At 48.0% G+C, this 18,402-nt stretch overlaps 3 protein-coding genes, 2 long non-coding RNA genes and 1 pseudogene across 5 annotated transcripts; 2 read left to right on the top strand and 4 right to left on the bottom strand.

The window, feature by feature from the left end:
- Positions 1 to 793: 793 nt before the first annotated feature.
- Positions 794 to 2,145, bottom strand: LOC117854123 (uncharacterized). Its single transcript, XM_034736415.2, has one exon. The coding sequence runs from the start codon at positions 1,858 to 1,860 to the stop codon at positions 1,285 to 1,287; it is 576 nt and encodes a 191-aa protein (XP_034592306.1). The 5' UTR covers positions 1,861 to 2,145; the 3' UTR covers positions 794 to 1,284.
- Positions 2,146 to 2,955: 810 nt separating this feature from the next.
- On the top strand, positions 2,956 to 4,643 carry LOC140222444 (uncharacterized). The gene is made up of 2 exons (XR_011897975.1): positions 2,956 to 4,057; positions 4,228 to 4,643. It is a non-coding gene; the product is annotated as an uncharacterized lncRNA (long non-coding RNA).
- A 929-nt stretch (positions 4,644 to 5,572) lies between these two features.
- On the bottom strand, positions 5,573 to 7,261 carry LOC140222442 (uncharacterized). The gene has a single exon (XM_072293024.1). It carries the CDS (start codon positions 6,709 to 6,711, stop codon positions 6,139 to 6,141), a length of 573 nt encoding a protein of 190 aa, XP_072149125.1. The 5' UTR covers positions 6,712 to 7,261; the 3' UTR covers positions 5,573 to 6,138.
- Positions 7,262 to 7,340: 79 nt separating this feature from the next.
- On the top strand, positions 7,341 to 7,766 carry LOC140222443 (uncharacterized). The gene is made up of 2 exons (XR_011897974.1): positions 7,341 to 7,382; positions 7,488 to 7,766. It is a non-coding gene; the product is annotated as an uncharacterized lncRNA (long non-coding RNA).
- Positions 7,767 to 8,166: 400 nt separating this feature from the next.
- Positions 8,167 to 9,549, bottom strand: LOC117851528 (uncharacterized). The gene has a single exon (XM_034733357.2). It carries the CDS (start codon positions 9,438 to 9,440, stop codon positions 8,688 to 8,690), a length of 753 nt encoding a protein of 250 aa, XP_034589248.1. The 5' UTR covers positions 9,441 to 9,549; the 3' UTR covers positions 8,167 to 8,687.
- Positions 9,550 to 11,997: 2,448 nt separating this feature from the next.
- Positions 11,998 to 17,384, bottom strand: LOC117852441 (BTB/POZ and MATH domain-containing protein 2-like; annotated as a pseudogene).
- Between the last annotated feature and the right edge of the window lie 1,018 nt (positions 17,385 to 18,402).

An 18,402-nucleotide genomic window follows, 5' to 3' on the forward strand; every position in this document is an offset into this window, starting at 1 on the left:
CTGTCATGTCATAGCAGCCACACAATTCGATCCCCACCCAATCACAATGTTGAGTATCACCCTAATGTGGCCACAGAGGCATGGTGATCAACACCGGCGACAACGAGAAGTAGTGAGACGGTGATGTCTTGGTGTGCATCATTGTGATCAGCGGACCATCGAAGAGTAAAAAAAAATAGGAAAGAAGGAAGAATAGATGATGCAGTAACACGGAACGCTGAAGTGATCCAGAACAAAGCAATTTGGAAATTGACGTTTGATATGCACGCCCATCCATAGCATGTTGGAGGTAGTGTTCAACAAGAGGAAATGACCCGCACTGTCCAGTACGTGTGTGTCTTCAGTGACAACCGCGGTATGGTGAACAAAACTCCTTGGGAACAGAAGTAGGAGAGAGGGAACGAGCATAACTAAGAAGGTTATGTCTTGCCAACTGCAACAATGATTTTGTTGACCCATGCACGGTTCGTGCTGGAAAAAGGTGCAATAACCGTAAGACAATATAGAAGCATGCATAGGGCTATAGCAACCTGAGATTGAGAAATAAAGAATACTATTACTTCTGCTGATATACATTGAACCACTCACCTAGATCTTCTTCTAAAAATCTAAGGATAATTTATCATGCATCCAAAACTCTCAAGCAAAAATATACGTTGCCAGTCAATTTTTTTTTAAAAAAATTATATTCACATTAAATATAGTATTCTTTCTATAAATGTATAAAAATATGTTTCTATACTTACACCACGGAATATTACTTTTGAGAGAAAGACCATAGATGGTACATTGATTTGGCTATTAAGACAACAATTATATTGACATCACCACACAAAACTATTTGCGTACATTTTTAAGTAAAAAATAAAAGATTGAAAAAACACTACCTACCTATGCAATTTGCACGGGGCACCTTGCTAGTTGGATTGGATCCAAACATCAGAATAACTGAGATTCTTGCTGCAAAAGTATAGTACTACTAGTACAGTACTCGGCTCACGGTACAATTTTACACGAGCTCTGGATTCTGGACCACTCATTCAGCGTACAGCCACCTACCAGAACCGCGTCGGCAGCAGAGCGTGCGTGCTTCCCGGTTCTCCCCATGACCCCATCCGGCTCGCGCCCGGGCGGGGTATATTCGGGATGACGACGTCGACGAGGAGGCAGGCGAGGGTGAAGACGGCGACGACCACGGACGTCAGCGTGCTGAGGGCGCAGGGGCAGCGTCGCCGCCGACGGCAGGGGCCGCATTACGCGCCCTGCGGTAGAAGCGGACGAGAACTAGAAGCGTGGCGCCGACCGCGACGGCGACGGGCGTGTTGGTGTGGCCGGGAGAGAGGCGGAGCGTGCCGAGGCCACCGCCCGCACCGAAAGGGATGGCGACGAGGAGGGCGCAGACGGCGGCGACGACCAGGGGCAGGCCGATGCGCGTTCTGCAGGGGCAGCGCGGCCGCGAGCATTCCGCGGCTCCCGGAAGACGCGGAGCAGAGGCGTGGAGTAGAGGAGGGCGGCACCGGCGGCGATGACGATGGGGTAGCAGTACTCGGCGGCGAGGTTGACGAGTGGGCGGACCGAGCCCGGGACGCCGGGGCCGACGACGAGGCTCGCGGTGACGAGGGACGCCGCGGCGAGGGACAGCAGCAGGGTGATGCAGGCGAGGGGATCCGCGGCCGGCGCGGCGCCCGGTGCGCCACGCCCCGCGCCGGCTCCTCCTGCGGGCGGCGGCGGCTTGCGGACGTAGCGCGCCAGCAGCAGGATGCCGAGAAGCTGGGCGGCGAACATGCCGATGACGAAGACGCAGATGCCGATGTCGACGACGGGGTTGCGCCCGGCGAGCGCGATCAGAAGCCGGAGCATTTGGTGGACTCGCCGCGAGTTGCAGAATCATGTCTTCGAGTGGCCCAATGTTTTCCGCCCTCGTGGCGCACCTGGCACGTCGGCACGTGTCCCTGGTCACTACTGGATATGTCACATGTCTCTGTTCCTGGTGGATAGATCGATCGATGGATATCAGCATCACATTCGCATACGTTGTCTCCATCCGGACTAGGCATGCACATGATGATGGATCCCATGCAGGCACGCATGGATCGCCCGCAAACTCTGCGGACCAGTTCCCTTGGGCTGGTTTTGCCCGGCCGTTTGGAGGCCATGCTGCAGGCTGGTTGCTGGCAGAGCGCCAAGAAATTTAGAGGGTGTGCGAATCCCTCTCCATGAAACTTGTCTTTCGGGCGGAGTTTTTTGGCAACCTTTTTGCCGTTTTGGATATGCTGCAGTTCTCTGCATGGCGTACGGCGTTCATAACCGTGCCTGGCACTGCTAGTGCAAAACTTGACTTTTGCATATCCCAGCAGCAACTGAAAAGCTGTTCGGTTGAGATTGCTGATGCAGCTGCAGCTGCAGCAGCCAAGTGAGGCGTTTGAGACTGGGTTGTGGGCCTTTGGCCTTATGCAGCTGCTTGTGCGGCCAGCAGATCGAAGCCAACACACCGAACATTGCAGTTGCAGGCCATTGTATGGGTCCTCGAATTCTAGCCCTTGTTCACTTCCTACAAAACTCCCAACTTTGGCACTATACAAAAAGAAGGTTCCCCATCACATCAAACTTGCGGTACATGCATGGAGTACTAAATGTAGACAAAATCAAAAACTAATTGCACAGTTTTATTGTACTTTGCGAGACGAATCTTTTGAGTCTAATTAGTCAATATTTGGACAATAATTCACAAATACAAACGAAACGCTACAGTGTTGCTACAGTAATTTGGCACCAGCCCTTGTTTACTTTGCGAATTTGGGAGGTGCCAAATTACTGTAGCAACACTGTAGCGTTTCGTTTGTATTTGTGAATTATTGTCCAAATATTGACTAATTAGACTCAAAAGATTCGTCTCGCAAAGTACAATAAAACTGTACAATTAGTTTTTGATTTCGTCTACATTTAGTACTCCATGCATGTACCGCAAGTTTGATGTGATGTGGAATCTTCTTTTTGCATAGTGCCAAAGTTGGGAGTTTTATAGGAAGTGAACAAGGGCCGAGCCTCAATGGAACATGAGCACTGTAGGACTCGGAGGTCTTGAGCCCTTACATATCCTTGCAGCGCAAGAAGTCAAGAACAGCTTCAGCTCTCACCTCTCAGTTCCCCTCACGTAGCCATCTTGTGCTGGCACCGCGGCACCGGCCCAAATCCTCCGGCAACTGCTTCCGCGAGACTTTCGGTGCTCCTGCCGACCAAGGTTGCCGACGATTCCTCCGCCCGGGCAGAAACTTTCAAGCAAATCATGGCCCACAAAGAAGCTTCCCTGAAATTTCCCCTTTGAATGTTGAACCTTAGTCGCTAAGCAAAGAAACTTCTGCGAGCCTTCGAGAGCATCGTTTTTCTCCGATCCGGAGCTGCCCGTCGTCGCCCTGTCCCTATCCCACCAGACTGCGCCATATCGCTCTCGGAACCTCTGAGTTCACACGCCTGACGCCACTATATATAGACGACGCATTGAGGCCCCATTGTGCCTTGCCTCCCAGCCCGGCTGAAAAGCTTGAGGAATCCCTCCAGTGTGGTATGTTCATGCCACACAAACATACACATAGCTCGGTCTAGCTCATTTTCCAGTTCATGCAGAAGTGTAGCTAGTTTGCAATGGATCAATGGTTGGAGCAAGGCTCAGAGGGGTGTGGATGACCGGAACAGGTGCAGGCAACTCGGATCATACTACTACACTACTACAGGCCACAGGGAGGCTATATGAGCATGGAAGGCTTTTGGGCATTGGCAGTGAACTACGGAGCTTCTGAAACAGACAAGTGTTTCCCTTCTTCGACCTCGCACTTGTTTGCCGGTGGTCGAAGCATCTCCCTGGCTATCTCCCGCCGTGGCCATGTATCACAGGATCATGCGTCTGACATAGCATCATGGGATAGAGTCTGCTATCAAGGATTGCGCCGAAAAGGGGAAAAGAAAAGAAAAGGAAAGGAAAAAGAGGTGCCAAGTATCATAATAGATTTTGGGAGATCTTAGGTGCGCTACACAAGTTGGAGTACACAAAAGGCGATTGGTACGGTTCATCAGCCTGTAAACCTTTTGCAAGCTATCTTGCCCACATAAATCCCATCGTCTTGACGGTTACTTTGTACTCCATTCGTTCCAAATTATAGATCGTTTTAACTTTTCTATTATTATGCATCTAGGCATAGAGTATATCTAAATGTATAATGTTGACGTCAGATTTCGTCACTAGTAAAATCGGCGCCAAGAAGAGAGGGAATCGGAGAAGCACAGTTGGGAATCGGTCAAATGGTGCTACAGTGCGAGATCGGCCGATGACTTTTGTCTCGCCTCGGGTCGAACGTGCCGGAGTCCCAATCGGTTGCCTTTTGCCGATAAGGAATCGGCCGATTTGGAGGTTGATTTAATTGGGCCTGTATGGGCTTGGAAAGGAATAAAAGGATGAGGTGGAGATCAGCCCATGAAACGTAGAGTAACCAACCTAGCACGAATTGTGCTTGTAAATATTCGTTTTCTGTTTGAATTAGGGATAGAGTTCTAGTCGGTTAAGAAGTCATCTGTACGGGGCTATAAATAGCTACCTTTGTAAATCTGTAATCATCAACCAATCAATACAACATACTACTTTTTCCTCATACTTACTTTCAAGTAGGCGACTTCGTCAACACTTTTCTCTTTTTCACGAGTTCGTACGGGTTGGCAGGGCTGCATCAGTTTGATCTCCGGCCGATTCTGTAAGTTCCGCTTATCGAGTAATATCTAAGCTTTAACTTCGGGCGTATCGCTGTTGTTTCGTTTAGATTTATTCACTAGTTATCGATATTTGCTAGAATCATAGGTTTTACCTGTCTTTCTAGTTTTATCACCAGTTATCCAGCTAGGAATCGGTAGTTTCGGTTTCTTTCACGTTTTGTTATTAAATTCATCTATTGCCGATTAGATCTATTCCTAGTGTTGTTATCATAGCTTTGTATCGATTACTCTAGTAGTTCTCTATCTACAAGGCTACAGTGATCGGTTGCTTTATAGCCGATTCCTTTGTTAAGGCAAATCGGCCGATTCGCTGATAAGCTCTCTCGAGATCGGAAACTTAGCCGATCGTGATTTCTGAACCTGACATGTATTCTTCCTTGCCAATCAACAGGTCAGATTGGCTGGCACGCCGCGCGAACCGCACCAGGGCAATCACCCGAACAGGAGCTAAGCAGATTCTCCCGGGTCGTGTGTCGGACGCTGGGATTCGGTTGACCGATTTCTAGCGCCAACACATAACAAAGCCTATGAATCTAAAAAGCTAAAATGAGCTATAATTTGGAACGGTGCCTAGCTGAACCTAGTTGACTTTTCTGTTGCCTAATCAATCAATTATTAGCACCGCCGTTGTTTCTTATTTCCCCACCAAAACTACGCATTGATTTGATATCCAACTCAGAACACTATAAAATCGGACTTTTCTCCTTGCCTTTCTCCTTCTCCAGCCTTTTTATTCGTAGATGCAAACTTTTATACCAATGAAAAATGAACAGCTTAAGTTTCGATGCCTGATTGGCTGAAAATAAGTTACTTTTACCAAAAGCCAGACTCAATTTAACAAAGAGCAAGTACATACATGATAACATGGCACACTTTTGACACACACGTGCGAATCAACTGTTACAAATTGTTTCAGGGGATCGCCGATAGCGACGCTGCTCTTCTCCGTCATCCCATCTTCCACACCGTAGAGCAGGAAATGATCCGGGAAAAGCAACCGGAACGTTCCACTTCCTGGACAGGGGATAAGCACACCACCGTGGTGTACTGATGAACTTGCAGTTGTTCACCGGAGATTACAGCGAGCCTCTGCCACTGACGACTTATCATAAGACCTCACACAATGTCATAGCACAGTAAGTATTGGATTTATTTTTTGACTTGACCGACTCAACTTTTCTCTCGAATCGATTTGTTCCCACGGTGTTGATTAATGTCGTCACCAGCCGTCAGTTAGGAACAGGACGGGCACGAGAGGCGTCGTGGGGATGAGGAGAAGCAGGGCATAATGGCAGATGCAATGGCGCGGGACAGGGCGGCGAACCTCTCTAGTTCCCTTGCCCAGCCGACGTGCGGCATGTAGAAGTTTTAGGAAATTCACTTGGTGTTGAAGACGAGGGCGGCGGTGATGGAGCTGAGCACGCCTGTGACGAGAGTAGCTGCAAGCGTCATCGTGTTCAGGAGCTCCACAGCCGCCGGGTACTCCTCGTTCCCAGCACCGCCGCCGCCGGCGGCGGCGGCGCGCACGTGCACATAGGTCAGCACCAGGGATAGGTAGAACGTTGCCGCGCCGGCGTACTGGAGGAGTTGAACGGCGGCCACTCTGAGTAGTACCGGAGCTTGGACTGGGCCTAGCTGTATGCACTCCACGAGCGCCACCGAAGTGCATAGGATGAAGAACATCACCTCGGGGATCCGCCAGTCGCCGGCGCTGGCGCCACCGCGGCTGCCGGTCCGGAGGTGGACGTAGATGATGGTGATGGCGGTGAAGAAGGTGGCGACTGCAGCTAGCATCCCATGGGGAGCGGGATCGATCTGTGCCTGTGCAGCAGCTTGAGCGGCGTCGAAGGCACCCGGCGGCGACTCGCTGAGGAAGGGGAGCAGAACGGCGGCGCTGATCCCCACGCAGAGACCGCTCAACGCGATGGGCGCCGAAGCTGCGGGGGGCATGGTCCCTGTTAATTTGCTCGCAGCTCGCTTTAGAAGATGGGCCGGGCGTGTGCGAGCTTGGCGGCCACGACGTAACCACGCTGCTTTTATAGGCCCATCCGCCGCCCAAGGAGATGGAGATAGTTTATATTGGTCAGATGGGCAAAGACAATATTTTCAAACAAAGAACAAATGGCACGCAGTGACTTCACAGGCCATGGCCATGGCCCGAGGGGAGTTGCCGGTTTTTGGGACACGGAGGGAGCATGGCGGCGCCGCGGTCCGCTGCGACCTACTCCAGGACGAGGCGAAGTCCTCTACCTCCTCCGTAGACCATATATGGTCAACGGCGCGCCGGCGCGGCGCGTCGCCGTGGGCTGCTAAATTATAAAACTAATTGCAGAATTTTTGAGCTAATGGTCCCACAAAGAAGCTTCCCTGAAATTTCCCCTTTGAATGTTGAACCTTGTCGCTAAGCATAGAAACTTCTGCGAGCCTTCAAGAGCATCGTTTTTCTCCGATCCGGAGCTGCCCGTCGTCGCCCTGTCCCTATCCCACCAGACTGCGCCATGTCGCTCTCGGAACCTCTGAGTTCACACGCCTGACGCCACTATATATAGACGACGCATTGAGGCCCCATTGTGCCTTGCCTCCCAGCCCGGCTGAAAAGCTTGAGGAATCCCTCCAGTGTGGTATGTTCATGCCACACAAACATACACATAGCTCGGTCTAGCTCATTTTGCTTCGTCGATCAACTTCTCTGCTTTCTCAGTTCAGGTCATTGGCATAAGTTGCAGGTGCCCTGGATTCAGTGACTGGAGCTAGCAAAGGTTGTTTCCAGTTCATGCGGGACTGTATCTAGTTTGCAATGGATCAATGGTTGGAGCAAGGCTCAGAGGGGTCAGAGGGGTGTGGATGGCCGGAACAGGTGCAGGCAACTTGGAACATAAATTACTCCCTCCGTTCCAAATTACATGTCATTTTAGCTTTCAATCGTTTTAGCTTTTTTTTAATGCATAGAACCTAGTTGACTTTTCTTGTTGTCGATCAATTATAAGCACCGCCGTTGTTTCTTATTTCCCCACCAAAACTACGCATTGATTTGCTATCCAACTCAGAACACTATAAAATCGGACTTTTCTCCTTGGGAACAGAAATAGGAGAGAGGGGAAGAAGTAGGATAGAGGGAACGAGCATAACTAAGAAGGTTATGCCTTGCCAACTGCAACAATGATTTTGTTGACCCATGCACGGTTCGTGCTGGAAAAATGTGCAATAACCATAAGATAGAAGCATGCATAGGGCTATAGCAACCTGAGATTGAGAAATAAAGAATACTATTACTTCTGCTGATTTGAACCACTCACCTAGATCTTCTAAAAATCTAAGGATAATTTATCATGCATCTAAAACTCTCAAGCAAAAATATAAGTTGCCAGTCAATTTTTTTAAAAAAAATTATATTCACATTAAATATATATATAGTATTCTTTCTATAAATATATAAAAATATGTTTCTATACTTACACCACATAATATAACTTTTGAGAGAAAGACCATAGATGATACATTGATTTGGCTATTAAGACGACAATTATATTGACATCACCAAACAAAACTATTTGCATCCATTTTTTTAAAGTATAAAAAATAAAAGATTGAAAAAACACTAGCTACCCGTGCAATTTGCACAGGCCACCTTGGATTGGATCCAAACATCAGAATAACTTCCCCATCGAGATTCCAGATTCTTGCTGTAAAAGTATAGTACAACTAGTACAGTACTCGGCTCACGGTACAATTTTACACGAGCTCTGGATTCTTGAATACTAAAAGTAGAACAGCTAGTAGTATATGATACCAACCAGATCCGCGTCGGCGCATGCACGGCGAGTCTCCCCATGACCCCATCCGCCTCGCGCCCGGGCGGGGTATATTCGGGATGACGACGTCGACGAGGAGGCAGGCGAGGGTGAAGGCGGCGACGACCACGGACGTCAGCGTGCTGAGGGCGCAGGGGCAGCGTCGCCGCCGACGGCAGGGGCCGCATTACGCGCCCTGAGGTAGAAGCGGACGAGAACTAGAAGCGTGGCGCCGACCGCGACGGCGACGGGCGTGTTGGTGTGGCCGGGAGAGAGGCGGAGCGTGCCGAGGCCACCGCCCTCACCGAAAGGGATGGCGACGAGGAGGGCGCAGACGGCGGCGACGACCAGGGGCAGGCTGATGCAGCGCGCCGCGTGGCGCGTCGTCGCGGCGCGTTCCGCAGGGGCGGCGCGGACGCGAGCATTCCGCGGCTCCCGGAAGACGCGGAGCAGACGCGTGCCGTAGAGGAGCGCGGCACCGGCGGCGATGACGATGGGGTAGCAGTACTTGGCGGCGAGGTCGACGAGTGGGCGGACCGAGCCCGGGCCGCCGGGACCGACGACGAGGCTCGCGGTGACGAGGGACGCCGCGGCGAGGGACAGCAGCAGGGTGATGCAGGCGAGGGGATCCGCGGCCGGCGCGGCGCCCGGTGCGCCACGCCCCGCGCCGGCTCCTCCTGCGGGCGGCGGCGGCTTGCGGACGTAGCGCGCCAGCAGCAGGATGCCGAGAAGCTGGGCGGCGAACATGCCGATGACGAAGACGCAGATGCCGATGTCGACTACGGGGCTGCGCCCGGCGAGCGTGACCAGGAGCCGGAGCGCGTCCGGCCCGCCCAACGCCCCGGCGCCGAGAGCCAGGACGACGATCCCCGGAACAGCGCCGGCCATCGCCACGGGCGTCGTCAACCAGGCGACGCTCTGACTCTTTCGCCGATTGCGTTGCTCTTGCTTTATAGACAGTACGTGTACGGGCACGGCTAGCGAAGGCCCAAGCGTATCCAACACGGACCATTTCTTACCTTCCATCATATTGGACGCAAGAGCTGCGGCGCCGGGCGACGCGTCGAGAAGAATATCGCCGTCGCCGAGCAACGGCCCGCGCCTGCGCCCTGATGTTCTCCCTAGATGTAAGATCGGACGGTTTAGAAATGCAGGTGATGTGGACGAATGGGATGCCAGAGGCTGTGGTGCTGATTTCGTTATTAAGAGATAGATATCCTCCTAATTAAATTCTGCATGACGCATGCTCTCTTTATTTCATTACCACGGTAATCTAGCTATCAAGATATGATACTCCTAGTTCAAAAGCGACGCAAAGATTTTTGTTTGGTTTATCGCCTCATAAGCAGCTGCAGTCTTGCAGAGGGTGGTCGGTTTCTTCAGTTTCAGGGGCAGTAAGGAATTGCATCTTTTTAGCTGTCGAGAGTGAAATCAGCATGTCTGTATTTAGGCGCTGACGTGGAACAACCGAACAAGTGGGTTAAATTGTAGCTCATGTCCATTCATGATTTGCATGATGTAAAGACTAGAGGGAGGAGGGATGTTTGTGCACTTGGAAAAGATGGGCTAACACGTGACGCTCATCGGATATGTAACCCAATGTTTTCCGCCTCGTGGTGCACCTGGCACTTCGGCACGTGTCCCTGCCTCCCTGGTCACCACTGGATCTGTCATATGTCTCTGTTCCTGGCGGATGTGTCGATCGATGGATATCAGCGTCACATTCCTCCGCCCGGCCATAAACTTCCAAGCAAATCATGGCCCACAAAGAAGCTTCCATGAATCCCCCCTTCGAATGTTGAACCTTGGTCGCTAAGCAAAGAAACTTCGAGCACAAAGAAACGGCGAGACAAATCTATTAAGTCAGTAAATGTTTACTGTAGCAACATATTATTAAATCATGAACTAATTAGACTTAATGGATTCATTTCGCTGTTTAGCTTCCACTTATATAATAAGTTTTGTAAATAGTCTACATTTAATACTCCTAATTAGTATCTAAACATTCGATGTGATGGGTGCTAAAAATAAGCAAAATAACCAAACAACCCCTTCTTCCGATCCGGAGCTGCCCGTCGTCGCCCTGTCCCCATCCCACGAGACTGAGCCATGTCGCTCTCGGAACCTCTGAGCTCACACGCCTTTCTCCAGTGTTCACACGCCACTATTTAACGGCACTCATACGCGCCATCGTGCCGCCTGCCTCGCAGACCGGCTGAAAAACTCGAGGAATCCCTCGAGTGTGGTATGTTCATGCCCCACACACACACACGCATAGCTCATCCTAGCTCAGTTTTCTTCGTCGATCAACTTCTCTGCTTTCTCAGTTCAGGTCATTGGCATAAGTTGCATGTGCCCTGGATTCAGTTGGTTAATTATCTCAGTGACTGGAGCTAGCAAAGGTTGTTTCCAGTTCATGCAGGACTGTAGCTAGTTTGCAATGGATCAATGGTTGGAGCAAGGCTCAGAGGGGTCAGAGGGGTGTGGATGGCCGGAATAGGTGCAGGCAACTCGGATCATACTACACTACTACAGGCCACAGGGAGGCTATATGAGCATGGAAGGCTTTTGGGCATCGGCAGTGAACTACGGAGCTTCTGAAACAGACAAGTCTTGGACCCGTTTGTTCCTTTTCCCTTCTTCAACCTCGCACTTGTTTGCCGGTGGTTGAAGCATAAATCAGTCGGATTTTTATTCAGCTCAATCACTTTGAAAAGTCAATAAATGATAATAAATTTGAAGAATGTTGCACTAAATTTGTAGAAACTTTTGGTTCATCCGATGTTGAGGTATATCATCTTATTTCCGAATTAAAGATTATGAAATTCACTTTGCCAGATGGTGTAATGTCTGCTATGGAAATTTTCGAGCATGCCGGAGATATGGATTGTTATCCTAATATCTTCATTGCTCATCGACTCTTATTTACTGTGCATGTGACTGTCGCATCGGTTGAAAGAAGCTTTTCAAAGTTGAAGTTATTGAAGAACTATTTGAGGTCAGCAATGACTCAAGAGAGGTTAAATGGTTTGGCAACATTATGCGTCGAAAAGAAATTGTTGGATAAGATTGACATCAACCCTATCATAAGTGATTTTTGCACCGAGAAATGTTAGAAGAAATTTTTAAAATAATATGTATAAATAATTTGATATGAATATTTCTTTTAGATACATTTAAGTATTTATTGTTTATTGGTAACATTTCATATATATATTTGTTATAATGTTTATATTAAAGAGCTCCGAGTTTTACTTTCGCCCCAGGCCTCCCAAATTAAATTTCAGAACCGGCCCTGAGCAATTCTCTCCCTATCGCTTTCAGAAGTCTAACCTACATACTTAGGGATACCATAACTAAAGTTTAAGAAAATTAACGATACATATGACGGAGCGGCATCTTCTTCCATCGCTTGATTAGGGAGTGAATAGTTGTATTTCCCATTGCTGAAATCTCCATTTTGGCACTCCTTTAATCTCCCCTTATCCGATCCCAGATCAACGGGCAGCAAGCTTAGACATCAATTCCTTGATGAGGGATGGGCAGCTGACGGCGAGATGGTCAAAGTCTTCAGTTGCCATGGCAGCGTTTTAGTGCCCCAGGAGTCTTAAGGAACTGAAAGCAAGCTTCCTTTAGCACCTGGCAACGGTGCTGTTCAGCAAGCGCCAGAGTGGTCGCTGCATTGCTCACCTCGATGTGCCTGCACAGAGTGTCCTCGTAGATCAACTTGAGCCTCTCCATGTCATACCTGTCTGCAGCCACGAGCAGGTGCTGAGCCATCAGGGCTTCCTCGTGGTACGGCTCTTCAGGCTCCGGCAGCGAGTCGGTGTACATGAAGTGCAGCAGGTTCTTGAACACATCATGTAACACCCAGTGTTAATGACAATTTAAGTATGGCATTAAGAATTTAATGGTGAAATTTGGATTAAAGGAAGGTTAATTGAGCTAAAATCAAATTTGAGCCGAATTCGACCAAATTTGCAATTTGGAGTTTCAAATTTGGATAAATTTGGCAAAAATATGAAATCGAGTCTTGAGAGTATTCAGAACTCAAGGGAATGAATCTTGAAGTCTAAATCAAGTCATAAAGCTCTCAGAAATACAATCGAAAATGGAATCGATGAAGTTACTATGCATCGTCCGAAAACGCGCAAGTCTGGAAATGATATTGAGTACACAACTTTGGAGCCAACTTATGGAGAATTTTTCTTGTAAGTGAGCAGATGTTTTTGGACATTAGTGAAATATGGACTATGGAGAAGGAAAATGAAATGTTGTTGGCCAGAGAAAGTGGAAGGTTTGAATTTAAAATGCAGCCCAAAATCAGCAACTAAGCAGATTTCAGCCTTCTCGCCAAGAAAATCCTAAGTCTGAAAACAGCGTTGACTAGCAATGTTTGGAGTGAATTTTAGAAAAATCCAGTGTAAAATATATATGATTTCATGTGCAAAATGGAATCTTTGTTAGTTGTAGAACAAGGATAGGCAAGGTTCAAGCTGTATGGAAGGAGTTTAAGCAATCTAAATTGAGCTCAAAGTAGGGAAGAAGTCTCTGTTTTGGAACCTGACGAGACTGAATGACCAAGGTTGAGTTACAAAAGGTTCTGGTCGAACTTCGAGCTTCAAAATCTCGGTGTTAAGGTGCTCATCTCGGGTAGAGGCCAATCTATCAAATAGAGTACTTGAGATACTCTACAAGTTTGCTTAAAAGAGTTTTACGAGTTGAGATGGAAAATTTTGAGCAATTGAGGCCTGAACATGTCGGTTGGGAAGAAAGAAAGGAGAACAGAAAGAACAGAGACGGCAGGAGCCGTGCCGCCGCCAGCACTTCTGCCCGTCGGCCAGCACGACAACCCCATCAGTGCCACGCACGCCCGTAAGTCGCCGAGGTGGCCTCCATGCATGCGGCAAGAACTTGTATTTGTACCGCTCCCGCCCTCATCCGTTAACCCCGCCGTCCTTTTCACCACCGCGCAAACAGAGCTCGGGTGGGCAACACACCGCCGGCCAATTCCACCGCACCGCCGCTCTATTCCTCGATTCCATCCGTCCTAAGCTCCGCCAGCTCCTCCTCAACGCCCCACACCACTCCGTTTCCCAGTTTCCCACCGGCAAGCCCCAAGCCGCCACATCTCCTGTCCGCCGCCGCCACCACTGCTTCTCTTGGTGAGCTCCTCCATGCTGCCCTTTCCTTTCGATTGCTGGGTTTTGGGAACTTAGCTAAGCCTTGTAGAGGCCATAGGGTGCGCCGCTTGTCGTTTTGCGCCACCGCCGGGCCTAGAGCCGGTCGGCCGCCGCCCGTAGGGGGCTCGGCTCAGGTTGCCGCCGGAGGGCCTAGCGCCGCCCGTGGGTGCGTCGTGGCCTGGGGATTCCCCCCCAGCCCGGCCACGCGGCCGGGGAGGCCACCGCCGGTGAGACCCCGTCCCAACCTGCCGAGCCTGTCCTTGGCGCAAGCTTGAAGGAGGGCCTGATCGAGGGGGCCCACTAGGCAGAGGCTAAGGATAGGAGGGAGGGGGCCGGTTTGAGGGTCTTTGAGAGGGGGAGAGGGGACCGGGCCTTGGGGCCCGCAGGTCAGTGGCGCGGGGTAGAGAGGAGGTTGGTAAGAAAAGGGTTTGGCCGAGGTTTGGATAAGGTTAAAGTTTTTCCTATAGCAAATAAATAGCTGAAATCCATTTCTAAATGATTAATTCACTATAAATCGTAGAGGTATCAAAAAATAGTGAAATAAATTTTAATAGGTTTGTTTTTATCTCCTTTACACATTACAATTGTTAAAAGCTTATTTTTTTATAGAAACTTTTTGGGTATTTATTTAGTGCCTTTAATTAAAGGTATTAAATAAATACTTAATAATTTCAAAATACATAAAATATGAAATAATGCTTTTCGAATTACAAATTAACATAATCTATAGTAATTAGGAGTTTAAGATTAGAAAATAATTATGATGTTTTTCAAAATAAAAGAAAAGGCTTGCATATTTAAATAAAAAATAAAGATTAAGTACTTATTTAATGTTTTTACTTAAAATATTTAAGTAAATGCTTAAGCTTTTTAAATAAATAAAATTCTGAATAATGTTTTGATTAATTCCAAACAAATATTAATCTATAGTTTTACATTTTCTTTTACATTAGAAATTATTTCAAATGCTTTTCAAAAATAAAAAGAAAAGTCTAAAATGGGTTTAAATAAGGGAGTTTAAATCGCGAGTTAGACGTTTGGGTAGAGTTTTGTTGGCCTGCAACTTTATCATGAAAGAAGTTGTAGAGTCCTGTGCTTAAAAAGTTGCATCTCTGACTCATGCATACACTTTATCGTAGATACTGAAGCTCCAGAAGCGGAATTTCTAGAAATTTCTGAAGAACCTCCGGAGTTTGAGGAAATTATTGAGTTGATCCCTTGTGAAGCCGGACCGTCGGACAACGCTAACATTTTCATAGATCAAGGCAAGCCCCGGTGCATTTAAGCCTATCTAGTTTTGGAGTTATTATTTCATGTGTCCAACTATTGGTTATTTCTTTATGAATGCATTAAGTCTAGGAGTTGATTGAAAACTTACTTTTATGCATAATCCAACCTTGTTATTAAGGACATCTTTGCCACTTGTTCAATAATTAGTAAGTATCCCATGCTTAGCAAAGCATAGTCGTGCTACCTTTATCATTTCTGAGTACCTATGGTACTCAGCAACCTAAGGTAACATTGTCATACACATGTATATCAAGGAAATGACCTATTTTGGAAGATAGTGGACGGAAGCTTGGATGGAATCAAGAAAGGAGTCTTGAGTTCCGTAGTTCCGTCTACTCGGTTAATTTGATTAAGGACCGATCGTTATTTTAACCAATGATCAAGTGATATTACCTGGTTACTTACTGCCATATGGGAACCAGTAAGCTCGGTAGGTTAGTTGGCTCTTTGATCGGAAATATTTCATACCCGTGCTTGGCGTGCAGTGGAAGGGCAGGGGCGTAGCTTGAAACTCACATTGGAGATCGCCAGACGTGGGGTTCCATGTGGGGGTGCGTCCCTGGGTTCGAGTAGTCATATTTCCGATCGTTGGGTACAACTAATCGAAAGGTTGTTATGTGCAACCCGGACAGTTGTACATAGCTAGTGGTCGGGTATCTCCTACAGGATGTAAAACGGTCTGGATCGCCGCAATTCTCGGATATGAATGCACTTGATCATTGCTTGAGCATCGTAGTGTAACAAAGAGAAGGGAACTGTTTGCTTTGAATAAATATGTTATATGACTTAGTTCCATCTGGTTGCTAAAATATTTTTCAACATCTAGACTGGTCAGGTAACAAACTCAATCTAAAATAAAAGATAAAACTAAGGTTTCACTTATAGTAAGCTCTTTCTGCAAAATGTGAGTCAGCCAATACACCATAAAGCTATCATACAGTGTATCAAAAATATTTATATTGGTTAGACGGGTCAGACTTGCTGAGTACTTCGTACTCAGTGGATCCTTTGTTGTTGTTTTCAGAAACCCAGCAGGGACCCACCGAGGAGGAAGCTTCGAAGAACTATGGTATCTTATGAGTCTCATGATACCCTAGAATAAACTTAGATGTTTAATTACTTGCCCCGGACTGGTTTATATTTTAAACTCTTAGCAATGGGTTAACTTGCACTGATAAGTTTCTTCAATCTATGGTTTGTAATAAATCGTACCTCTGTTATGTATGTAAAAATGTAATATTTGTTGATGCTATCCCATCGCGGAAGCGATCATGATATATGGCTATGGAACACACCGTGGAGGTTTTCAAGGAGTTCTGGGAACAGAACCCTTGACGGACTACCGGACTTACACTGTTTTAAGTGCATTTTGGATGATTGTTGTTCTGACAGCAATTAGATGCACTTAAGCCAGTTTAAGTTGGGCGGTTCCGCCACACATTAGCCCTCATATCATGTATCTCCACGCATTGCGCCTCGAAGGAGGCTTCCTTCATGGTGCCGAAGAGCTCGGCCTGGAACACCAACGAGCGCACCGCGAGCACGCACCGGTGCATTGGGAAGTCCTTGTCATCGACGTGGAAGCGCCATCGGCGCCCTGCTCGTTGAGTAGGAGGTGCCCGAGGCGCCGCGACAGGTTCGGAGGCGACACCGCGACAAACACGGGGACGGCGGTGGCTTGCACGGTGATGGTGGCGGTGTCCTCAACGTGGAACTTGGTGACGACGGTGATGTCGTGGCGCATGTAGAAGCTGTCGTACTTGAGGTTGAGGTGCCTCGACTTGTCGAGCACCTCCCTTTGGATGAAGCCGGGGAAGGCCTAGTGCGTGTTGGGGCGCTGAACTGGTTCGTCGTGCTAGTCCTGGTGTAGGTCGACGCCAGCCTTCCGGCACAATCGAGCAGGTTGATGGAGAATTGCGCCAGCACGAGGCCGCCGTTGGCGGTGCCGTCGAGGACCAGGTATATGGAGATGTAGTCGGAGCGCTCGGCGCAGTCGCCGTTGGGGAGGTAGGCAAGGTGCCAGGAGTGGTCGTACACGTCGAAGGAGTGGGACCGGAGGTGGACGCCGACGGTGAGGCCCTTGGTGCGTGAGTAGCCATTGATCTTGAGCACGTGAGAGGGGGACGCTATGCTGGCGACGATGGCGGACGTGGTGAACGCCGGCTCCGCCGACATTGTGGTGGCCGACGGTAGGAATGGATCGAAAGGGACTAGCTTCTCTATGGAAGATAGCGATGGGACTGCTTTTGCTTAACCAGTCGGCAAAGACTAGCTATTAGCAATGCATGTCCCTAAGATTGTGGCTTTCTTCCACATGTTCAACAGGCTCTCTCTGCGATGGATCATAGAATGAACACTTGGCGGGTTTTTATAGATGCTTGAATCCGAGAGGAGCGTTGGGTATGGTGGCGCGGGGTGGGTCCGAGAGGCGACGCGATGGGGTATGGCGCGAGGAGGGTCTGAGAGGAACAAGCATGGATGTGGGCTCAGGAAAGAATCCCATTAGAGATAGATCAGAGGATTGGAGATAGATGGTTAAGCAACAAGCCTACCTCTCTACCTTGACCCACCCGCAGGGGCGAAGCTAGAGCACGGACAACTTCAGTGCACACTTCAATATGTATATGTATAAAAATCTATGTCTAACCTATACAATGACAAAATAGTAACGGTAAAAATACTTACTAAAATGATATATCTGACCAAATATGTATTTGACTAAAGTTTATCCTAGCTAAAACTTTTATATCTTTTTTGGCTTAACTAAAGTTTATCCTAGCTGATGCTTTTACAGTTTTTTGGGTTTAACTAAAGTTTAGTCAACCGATTAACTCTCTTGTTTGGTTGAATTAGTGCTAAACTTTAGCCTTTCAATGCAAATATAGTCATAAGCCCAAAGGCTTTTGGTAGGTCCTGTCTCTCAGCTGACTGTCTAGTATTTATTAATTATGCTACGTTCTGCATGTATATGCTAATAATTGGCCTCGCCCACTATTGATAAATCAGCTAGGAGGGAGGAGAGCTCCTCTATTTATAGGTGCTCATGATCATCATGGTGTTGCCATGTAGCAACTTTCACACTCTTCAATACAAAATATCTTAACTCTAGAACCCTCCTCATCCTTATCTAGTTTCTTATATTTCTACCATGCTAAAATATCTAGTTCTAGAGTATTCTACACTTCACCATGAAGCATGACAATTATGACTCATGCATTCTCTCCAATTTTATAGAACCTTCTTACCTTGCCATGATCTTATCCTTATACATGGCAAAGTTAATCTCTTGAGATCTCCACAATCTTCTAAAATGTTCCAAGTATGCATTGCATATTTCAAGACTCACCCCTTGCACGCACTGCATTGAACCAGCTGCA

Source organism: Setaria viridis, chromosome 4 (genome assembly GCF_005286985.2).
Source record: "Setaria viridis chromosome 4, Setaria_viridis_v4.0, whole genome shotgun sequence".
NCBI classification, from domain to species: Eukaryota; Viridiplantae; Streptophyta; class Magnoliopsida; order Poales; family Poaceae; genus Setaria; species Setaria viridis.

Bases quoted from the DNA above. Each gene is read 5' to 3' on its own strand.
- LOC117854123 (XM_034736415.2), bottom strand. From the start codon at position 1,860: ATGCTCCGGCTTCTGATCGCGCTCGCCGGGCGCAACCCCGTCGTCGAC.
- LOC140222442 (XM_072293024.1), bottom strand. From the start codon at position 6,711: ATGCCCCCCGCAGCTTCGGCGCCCATCGCGTTGAGCGGTCTCTGCGTG.
- LOC117851528 (XM_034733357.2), bottom strand. From the start codon at position 9,440: ATGGCCGGCGCTGTTCCGGGGATCGTCGTCCTGGCTCTCGGCGCCGGG.